Below are 10,304 nucleotides of genomic sequence, written 5' to 3'. Positions count from 1 at the left end.
ATGTCAATTTTGAGCAAAATTGTATAGAACATTGGAATTTAATAAATTATTTACAGTCATATAAAAGAAGCATTTATATTTATAGTTAATAAAGTGGGGTAGCAGAAAAAGCAGTTTAAAACATGAGAAAGGACCAAGAGATTATAAAGAGCTAATAATTAAGATTTAATTTCTCATGGTTTTCCGACAGCCAGGAATGATAAATGTTCAATTTGTGGTCTTGTGGCTGTACCTGAAAGAGAAATGAACATGTTTTTACCTCATCGGTACATAAGTGATATAATGTCAATCCATAAGCCATTTTGCACTTTTATTGTAATTTCATATTTTTTTGCTGAAGTATAAAAATTTCCTCTCTTATCATATAGCGAAAGTGATTATTAGCGTAAGACCTCTCAGATAAATATGAAAAGTATGGTCCTGTTTTATTTCTTAGCTTGTAAGACAACCCAGGTGGATATTAAAAATACTTTGCAGAGTTAATGATTGTTGTTTTTTAAAACACATTAAGGATAAAATGCAAAAAGAATATTCAAGTCTTAGTTTAAAAAATTCTATCTAGGAGAACATAATATTCTATTATTTTCTGCAGTTCTAAATCATATGTATGTAGCTGTAAGTATAACTCTTGTATTATTTCTAGGTTACAGATTGCTGTAATTAATATTAGTATATTAATTATATTAGTATATTATATTAGTATCGCTGAAATTAATAAGGCTTCCCCTGATTTTCATTAAATTAAGAACACACAAGCATTTATTACCTCTTTCCATTCATTCACACAGAAAATTCTGTAAGAATCATTTCCATATTTTCCAATCCCATGTAATTCAATTGGATATTTCCACTGCTTAACCAAATATTCATCTAAGGATCAAAAGATAAAGTTATAAAAAGCTGGACTAAATTATATTGGTTTTAAGTTTATGAAAAATAACATAAGACTTTAAGAGTAATTGCTCATTTATAAAATGCAAACTACAAGAAATCAAAACCTTGATAAATTAAAGTTAGGAGCTTGTTTTACTATCAGTAGCTAAACAAAAATAGAATACTCATAAATAACACAAATGGCACTTCACTTCTATATTCAAATAATTTATCAGTAAATCCAAAAAGGACGTATTACTATAATATTCCAATGCCAAATTTTCCAAATGGTTTTAAGAATGGCAAAAAAAACCCCAACAATTTAAAAAGTATCAATACATAAACAAAAAAACATGAAAAAGTTCATGAATAGAGATTATAGAAATTGTGTATATGTGTTATTTTGGATTACAATTTACAAGTTCGAAATGGCAATGACTTTAAATATATGGAACAAATTTCCACTTCATGTCTCAATCATGAATGTATTAAGAGGTCTTTGGCAAACTATCATTCCTCAGTTTTTGTCTTCCAACCAAAATAAGAAATACAAATACTGCTATATAACTGTATCAAGGTTTTATGAGATAATATACATAAAACATGGAATATTATAGATATTACCTGAAAATTTGACGATGGTCTTTGCTCTGAGTTCATATAGGCCAAGAGGTTTAAGCAATTCTGACATTTCTTTCCAGTTGGTAGTTCTTGCTACATTTGGTGAAGGATATTTCTTAAAAAATTCCCACAGCACAGGGATAGCCATCTTTCCTAAGCAAAAATAAGAAACTGTGAACAACAACATGTGCGCTGAATTTGAAAAGCTGGCTGCAACTTCTCAAGACAGATTTTTCTGCACAAAAGTAACTTGGCACAAACCTGTTGACAGATTTTAGCTTTACTTATATCTTACAACTTACATACAGGATTCACAATTTCCTACATGTAAGTAATTTCACTGACAGAAAATCTGTGTGGTGTGAAGCAGCCCTATAGTTTATATTGTCAGTATGGTCATAACTTCTTCAGCTGATTTTTAATCTATATATGCATATGATCCAACCAAACTTACATAATACATTGAGCAAATGTCACTACTGAATCGCTACCATTTTAGTACTCTATTTCTCTGAAAATAAGACCTCCCAAATGGTAGCGATTCAGTACCAACTGGAAAGAAATGTCAGAATTGCTTAAACCTCTTGGCCTATATGAACTCAGAGCAAAGACCATCGGGCTTTTGAGCACATGCACTAAAATAAGCCCTCCCACCCAAATAAGCTGTCCCCCGAAAATATTGCAACACAGCAGCAACCATGAGGTGACCATGCTTGCCGCCTCCTGCACCTCAAAAATAATAAGACCTTCCTGAAAATAAGGCCAAGTGCTTATTTCGGGGGGGGGGGGGGGAAAATAAGACCCTGTCTTATTTTCAGGGAAATGAGGGTAGCATTAATTCACTTTGCATAATTTAAATTCAATACTGTCCTCTTTCTGGTTTTCCTTATCAGCCGGATGACAGCCTTTTTCTTAAGGAGAAAATCCATATTCACTAGCAATACATCAAATCACAATTTGGATAGAGCCACTTACATAGCACTTTATAGCCTGGGAACTTTATGCTTTACCTTGTTTGCAAAATGAATTGCACATGTTCTAACAGCCCCAGAGGAAAGCAATTCCATGCATGGAAATTCGAGAAGTGGCCATGATTGCTCTCTTATTTACCTGATGTTTTGTTCAGAAATATAGTTGCAATCAGAAGTTTCCATGGATCGTGAAACAATGTTTCCTGAACCAGATTAAAAGGAGAACGAGGTGGAGTCCATTTCCTAAAAGCTTTCCTTCTTGGTGGACTTGGAGCTAATACAAAAAAAGTGACCATAATTTACTTTTATTGTCTACAATTACTCCTACAGATACAAAGACAGTCTGGGTTGCTTTTTCAGGTTCTAAACAGAGATCGGTTGCATCAAAAATCTGCTTCCTTCGGACGGTGTTAGATGCTTCTGTTAGACCGGCAATACATGAAGCAAAATACGCCAACAGTGTTATAACTTCCCTTTTCTCTTGTAAAGGCTGAAATTATTAAGAACTATAGTTAAGTTTGTTTTAATGAGAGTAATCAGAAGCTATGTTCTAATCCTCAATCAAATTCAGTAGCTAGAATTTTACATAAATTAGTTCCCAATTTTTTTTTAATAGTAGAGAATAATTGTTTGTTTAAAATTTAAATAAAACCTTCTGTTCTCACTATTCATGAATAAAACAATGGTTTTGCATTACATCTGAATTCAATCAATGTAACTGACCAAATCTCTTTAGAAGGGATGATTTAATGCACAATAGTTTATTCCCTTTATTGTATTTTCATTGGAAACCAAAGCCCATTGATATAGTTAGTGTAATATATTTGAAATTATTCTGTTGTTTATAAGTCATCCATCCAAATATTATCCATATTAATTTACCGGTACTCATAAAGACAACTATTTTATACTTATTTCAGAACATCTCTGCTTACATTTTACTAGGCAGGTATAAAAACATTTTAATTTGCTTCCACATAAATATGACTAATGTAAGGCCACAAATCCTATTAAAATTATTTATTTTTAAAAAATAAGATAGCTAATTTTCCACAAAGCATTTCCACATAATTTTTTTTACCTTCTTTGATTAATTTTCTAGAAAAATATGGACTGGTTTTCCGCCTTTCCACTTGGGTTCTTTGAGTACGTCTCTCTAATTATAGAAAAGCAAATAAAAAATACAAAAGCAATAAATAATGTAAAACTTTTAATTGTGCTCTTTGACGACAGAAGATACACACAGAACAATAATCCCTTTCTGCAATACAGATAGTCTTCGACTTATGACCTCAATTGAGGCCAAACTTTCTGTTGTTAAGTGAGACATTTGTTAAATGAGGTTTGCCCCATTTTACGACCTTGCTTGCCACAGTTGTTACGTGAATCACTGCAATTGGTAAGTTAGTAACCTGGCTGTTAAGTGAATCTGGCTTCTCCATTGACTTTGCTTGTCAGGTGGTTGCAAAAATTGCATGATCTTGGGACACAGCCACAGTCATAAATATGAACTAATTGCCAAGCATCTAAACTTTGAGGGCCTGAACATGGGGATCCTGCAAAGGTTTTAAGTGTGAAAACCGGTCATGTTACTTTTTTCAGTGCTGTTATAATTCTGAACGGTCACTAAATAAAACTGTTGTAAGTTAAGGACTACCTGCACTAGCTTTGCCTCTTTGATTATCCAGATCTGGGTTTCAAGAAGAAGTTGTTTGTGTGTGTGTGTGTGATTGTTTTCCTTTTCTTCACTCCATGCAAGTATACCCAACCTCTAAGGGATACAGATAGTCCTTAACATATAACCGTCATTGAGTCCACAGTTACAATTATAAGTCCTGCTGGTCATCACATGACTAACTTGATTTTACAATTTTTTTTGTGACAGTCATTAAGCAAATATCCTTCATTATTAAACAAACACCATTAAGTGAACTCAGTGTCTGAATGGGCATTTTTTGCCAGAAAATGGAAGTAAACAGTTGTTTCTGGCAAAAAGTATTTTAAATACGAATGGTTGCCGAACACCTAAAATGTGATCATTTGACTACAGGGGGGGTGGGGGGTGGCTTCAAAATCCAAGTGATAAATATTTTTGGGGTTCATTATAACTAAGTGACTGGTTGTAAGTGGAGGACTTACATGTATTAAAGCCAAGAACTACCAAGATCCTTTTTCTTTCATTACAATAATTGTATTATTATAAAAGAACCTGCCTTTGGAATGAGCTCCCCGTGGAGATTTGAACCCTCGCCACCCTTCAGGCCTTCCGGACAGCCGTTAAGATCTGGCTGTCCCAGCAAGCCTGGGGTTGAGTTTTCCCCCCCCCCCTACTCGAACTGTTGTGCTTGTGTTTTTTAAATTGTATTACTGTCTCGTTTGTCTTACTTTTCTGTATTTGTTCCCCTTCCCTTGGTTTTTTGTTCAGCCGCCCTGAGTCCCTTCGGGGAATAGGGCGGCCTACAAATCGAATAAATACCAAATACCTATAAAATACTAATAAAACTCCACATGGTTGGTTCTTAGATTACCTTACAGATCATCTCCTAAGGTGGAATCTCCACGGTCCATATGTTCTGAAGGATGAGTGATTGTTTAGGGTCCCATCCTCGCTAGGAATCAAAGGGACATGAACCTAAATTTAACCCTTTTCTGAACTCTCCATCCTTTGGAACAACTTCTGCTTTTTCCCCAAGCAGTACCTTTACTGGCTTTTTCAAAATTTGTAAAATCAATCCTCTTAGAGCAGAAGTGTCAAACTCGACTTCATTGAGAGTCGCATCAGGGATGTATTTGACCTCGGGGGGGGGGGGAGAGTGGGCATGGCCAGCTCAACATCCCTTGTGTCGCGGTCACCTATGGTGACCCAAGTGCTCTGCCAGTGAAAATGGGCTTCTGAGTTCCATTTTTGGCTGCGACAGCCTCCTGCAGCCCTCTGCCAGTGAAAATGGAGCTCAGGAGGGCCGCAGGCGGTCCTCCCGAGCTCCGTTTTCACTGATAGAGGCACTGCAGGCCGGTCTTTTGCTGTTTCCAGTGGAGTCCTGTGAGTCAGATCTAAGCACACCGTGGGCTGGATCTGGCCCCTGGGCCTTCAGTTTGACACCCCTGTTTTACAGGGTGGGTAATCTAAACATTCTGGAAAATAAATAAATACATAAACACATACCTTTGATTGATGTACAAGGTTTCTCTCGGCACATCTGGGAAACAGTAACATCCATAGTGGAAGCCCTCTGTTCACTTGCACTCTCTGAAGTCAACACGTTTCTTTGCATTTCTACTACTGAAAGGTTTTTATTAGCAGCTGTAGGGATTTTGCTGCAAGAACTCTCAGTACATTTTACTATTTCCATGCTTGTTTGGAAAGGTTCAATCTGTTTATCATTCTGCTCTGTTTTTGGTTGAGACAACAGTTCATCCTTAAAACATATTTTTCTTTTCCTTGAACTTCTTCGGCATACTTTGTTTTCATTGGAATCACTATTAAGTACACATATTTTGTTCTTACATATGGCACGTTTATTGCTTTGCACCTGTTTTTTACATGCTGATAGACTCTGTCTTTTGTTTTGGCCACCAGTGACATTACTTATTTCAGAAGATTTTTTAGATTTTCTAATTTGAATCTTCCTTCGAATAGTACTATTTCCATCATTTTTGAAAAAACAGTCCTTAGAAGTATCTCCGGTATTAGGCACATCCTGCAAACAGGTACCAGGAATTTCTGGTTCTCTATTATCGGATCGAAGTTCCAAGTTACTTTCTAGAGAAGATTTACAATCTCCGTCACCGTTTCCTAATCCAGGGAGTGAAAGTGGACTAGAAATGCAACTCTCAATGTCTATGCCTGCATTTCTGGTAGAAAATCTTTTGGTTCTTAACCGTGTATTCCTCTGAACAGCCATAGTAAAATCAAAATCCTCTACTGTAAGAATTATGTCTTTATCTTCTTTAAAATAATTGAAAAGAGCACACGTTTAGATCTGAATGAGTCCTGGAGTATTGAGAGAAAAACAGTGCGATCAATAAATTAAGTTCATAATTGTTGTTTGGGGGGGGGGAGAGAAAATATATTTGTAAACAAAAACTATCTAAGCGATCTAAACATTTGCCATCTTTTATCTTTTGTTGTATTGATTTTATTGCAATTTCTTTGATTGTTGTGAGAGGTGGTGAGTCAGGAGGCATACAAATTGAATAAATTATTAATAATCATAGTCATGGAAAAATAATATAAACAACAAACTACCATTTTGGAAAGAAAAATTGAAACAGTAATACTAGAACAATTTATAGACACAAATAGTAGAGATGCCAGGGAATTGCCTTGGGAACCACATTTAAAAGATAAATTGTGCAATGTATAATTATACATTTTATAATAATTATTTATAATAATACTACATAGTATAATGGTCTCTTGCTTGAGCAGGGGTTGGACTAGAAGATCTTCAAGGTCCCTTTCAACGCTAATGATGATGATACAAACAGTTTATGAAATAGACTGAACTTCACCAGAACTTCACAGTATGGTGCAGACATATTAAGCATATTTTGTAAACAATCACAGGAGATGGTGTATTTGAGAGTATTATATTTGTGAGTATATTATGAGCAGAGTGGAACATCTTAATATTCCTGAAACACAAACGCTTTAAGCATTAAATTTTTTTACATATAAAGTACATGGTAGTTTTTGTCAAAAAGTAAAGTGTCGTATCATTGAATGCTTTCCCTACACTGCAACAGGCTGTATCAGAAGTAGAAATTCAAGAGAGGCAACTGAGATTACCTAACAGAGCAAACAATATATTTTCCTGCAATTCTACCAGTTTATCTTTGCTTTATTGTATTCTCCCATTCTTTTGGAAGTGTCTGATGATAAGACTGGAAATTCTAAAGATACTGCTCCTTACTTCCCATTACACTTCACTGGACTTTCAGGCTGTTCTTTCCTGGGGCCAAAGCTTTCTTCTACTACCTTTAGAAGTAATTATTTCTCTTTGCTGTATCTTTGGTCATGTGTGTTTCACTTTTAGCACTGTCAATAAATACAACAGGACCAATTTTTTGTAAGCCACTCTTTTGTATGGGATCTTTTTTTAACCTTTTCATAATTTAAAATGTTTTTTTCTGCATTTCTTTCAACCATCCTCTTCTACCTTACTTCCCCCCCCCCCATTCCAAATTAAAGCACTCACTGATATAAAATAAGCTTTTGCATTGTCACTTATACATATCTTTAGTTCCAAATTTGTCAGTGTTTTGGTTTGGGTATGGAAGTCATAAAAAAATCAATACGATTTCTAATAAGAGATTCTGATTTAGTTTCATGAACTCATTCTGTGACAGTTTTTCTCATCCTGGATGGCTCAATATTGGATGGACTTCAGCTCCTAAAATTCCTCTGCCAATGTGTCCTTTGCTGAAAATTCTACGACTTGAAATTCAGATATGGAAGTTGCCAGGGTGGAGAAACATTGTTCTAAGAAAATCAAGGTCTTGTTATAAGGTCTTTCCTATCATTTTAACAATCCTGCTAAGGTTGGACTGAGAGCAAATTAGTAGCTTAAAGTTGCACCATGAGCTTCATGGCCAAGCAGACACTTGAATTTGTATTCTCTACTCCTGTACAACATTTTAACTAACTGTCTTACTGACTTTCTGCTTAGTGCTGACTGATTATGAGTTTTGGTCGGATCCATCTAATTAAACTAGAAATTGCTAGTAATGCAATTTCTACTTTCATAAAGCAAGCAACTTTGCTTCCTCTATATTCTAGAAAATTGCATCTTCAAATACAAATATCGAAATGCAGCTCAATTCTGCTGGCAGAAAACAATATTTTGTTATATGGGTCTTGTACAAAAATAATTGCTAATTTTACACTTGCTGCCATACCAGAGCACTTTTCCCATGCTGCAGTTTCAGTTTTCTTCTCGCCCTTCGGGAAATCGAGGGAGATACTTTGCAGAACAAACAGGCTGTCTTTTCTAGGTGCTTCCTGTTATCAATGCAAGACTGAGCACCGCAGACCAACAAGTGATCTATTAAATAAGAGTTTTTAATCCCAAAACGACCTGAGAAAACGGAGACCACCATCCTACCGTGCATGGTACACTGGGAAACGTAGCATGCATCATTGTCAAACAAACGAGTTCCACTTCTATTATGACATCACTGAGACCAAACCAATAGAATAAGCCGATTTGCACAATCTAATAGCTATAATAAAAAAAATCCATCTCTCCTTGGTTTCCTCTAGTGGAAAAAAAAATCCTTACCTGGTCTCATAGAGCTCCTTCTCTTCCTATTTTAACACCACGACTGACTTCCCACACAAGACGCCAATCCTTACTAGTCTTCATCGAACGCATGCACACTTTAAACTCTAATAACCAGGTCCCGATGAATAGAAGAGTCTAACGATCTTTTCCTAAGAAGGGGATAGATAGGGAGGAAAAAAAACACCCCCACACAACACAGCTTCGATGGATCAGCCCCCCCCCCCCCGGTGACGCAAGCGCACTTTTGATATCGTCTCCGCCTCTTTTCGCGGCACTAATTTTCCCCTCTCTTCGGCGGGCTATTGGAAACAGTAAAGGCTAAAGACATGCGCGGACGACGCTGCCAGGGGCTGATCGCGCTTGCGCACGGGGCATTTTTTGGACCTTCGCGGGCGTTTAAAGAGGAGTGCGCATGCGTGTTGCCTTGGGAGGCCGGCTGGCGTCCTGCGTCAATAAATACAAACAAACAAACACAAAAAAGCCACCCCAAAAGAGTGAGAGAGTTGGGCGCCGGCGAGGGCGATGCACCTGAAGGGGACGACATGCGAGCTGCGTTGACTTGGAGGGATAAGGTCGAGCAGTGGTAAGAGGCGGTCCTCTCTCCGAAACGGGGCTGGGGAGGATAACGGGGAAGAGCAGCAGGAGGAGGAGGACTCTTGAGAAGGAAGAGTCGCTACTACTGAGTGCTCTTTTCATCTTTCCATTCTGCTATGGATTATTTTAAATAACTCCAATATAAATGCATTTATTAATTTTACATAACATATAAATTAATGAAATAAGAGAATATTGGGGTTGAACTGTGGAGTCCTTAGTGCTATCTGAGCTCAGTTGATTGCTTGCGGATGTTTCGTGACCCAACTAGGTAACTTCATCAGTGCGTGTGAATGTTGGACTTGCTCCCTCTTTATATAAAGTAGTTTAAATAATAAGGTATGCCTCTCCCACTTTTCTCTTATGTAATCCCAAATATTTACATAAATGGCTGGGAGTTGCAAGGTTTTTGTGGGGTAAAAATGGAAGAAATACCTAAATAAATGAAAAAATACAGGCAGTCCTTGAGTTACAACAGTTCATTTAGTGACCATTCAAAGTCACACAGCGCTGAAAAAAATGACTTATGACCGCTTTTCAGAGTTATGACCTTTGAAGCATCCCCATGGATCATGGGGTAAAAACTCAGATGCTTGTCCACTGGTTCATACTTTTGACCGTTTCTCTGTCCCAAGGTTGGGTGATAACTTTTGTGACCTTCTGATGAGTAAAGTCAATGGGGAAGCCAGATTCATTTAACCAGTTTACTAACTTATCAACTACAGTGATTCACTTAACAACAAGAAAGGTCATAAAATAGGGCAAAACTCACTTAACAAATGTCTCACTTACCAAATTTTGGGCTCAATTGTGGTCGTACGATGAGGACTTCCTGTATACTAATCCACAATTTTCTTAAAACAGAATTAATAAAGAATAAGTTAGTTGTATAACACTAAAGTATGTATAATAATTTGGCCATGAGAATGATATTTTGTTGTTGATAAATAATTTTAATAAG

At 36.5% G+C, this 10,304-nt stretch overlaps 2 protein-coding genes across 4 annotated transcripts in view; one reads left to right on the top strand and one right to left on the bottom strand.

Annotated features, from left to right (window-relative positions):
• Nucleotides 1–47: 47 nt before the first annotated feature.
• On the bottom strand, nt 48–9,045 carry MBD4 (methyl-CpG binding domain 4, DNA glycosylase). Of its 3 annotated transcripts, none has more exons than XM_032209460.1 (7): nt 8,747–9,045; nt 5,629–6,456; nt 3,547–3,621; nt 2,605–2,739; nt 1,498–1,647; nt 767–870; nt 48–232 (listed from the first exon to the last, which is right to left on the bottom strand). In XM_032209460.1, exons 2-7 carry the CDS (start codon nt 6,365–6,367, stop codon nt 152–154), a joined length of 1,284 nt encoding a protein of 427 aa, XP_032065351.1. In that variant the 5' UTR covers nt 6,368–6,456; nt 8,747–9,045; the 3' UTR covers nt 48–151. The 3 variants fall into 3 exon arrangements, with proteins under 3 accessions (XP_032065351.1, XP_032065352.1, XP_032065353.1); XM_032209461.1 differs by lacking the exon at nt 8,747–9,045 and adding an exon at nt 8,364–8,739; XM_032209462.1 differs by lacking the exon at nt 1,498–1,647.
• A 90-nt stretch (nt 9,046–9,135) lies between these two features.
• The window catches only part of IFT122 (intraflagellar transport 122), a 78,119-nt gene continuing 76,950 nt past the window's right edge, over nt 9,136–10,304 (top strand). The window contains exon 1 of the mRNA XM_032209459.1: nt 9,136–9,332. Coding sequence (XP_032065350.1) covers nt 9,292–9,332 — 41 coding nt within the window. The 5' untranslated portion in view covers nt 9,136–9,291. The remainder of the gene's footprint in view (nt 9,333–10,304) is intronic.

Source organism: Thamnophis elegans, chromosome 2 (assembly GCF_009769535.1).
Source record: "Thamnophis elegans isolate rThaEle1 chromosome 2, rThaEle1.pri, whole genome shotgun sequence".
In the NCBI taxonomy this organism is placed as follows: Eukaryota; Metazoa; Chordata; class Lepidosauria; order Squamata; family Colubridae; genus Thamnophis; species Thamnophis elegans.
The sequence above is the reverse complement of the archived record's forward strand: the minus strand, read 5'-3'. Positions and strand labels throughout refer to the sequence as shown.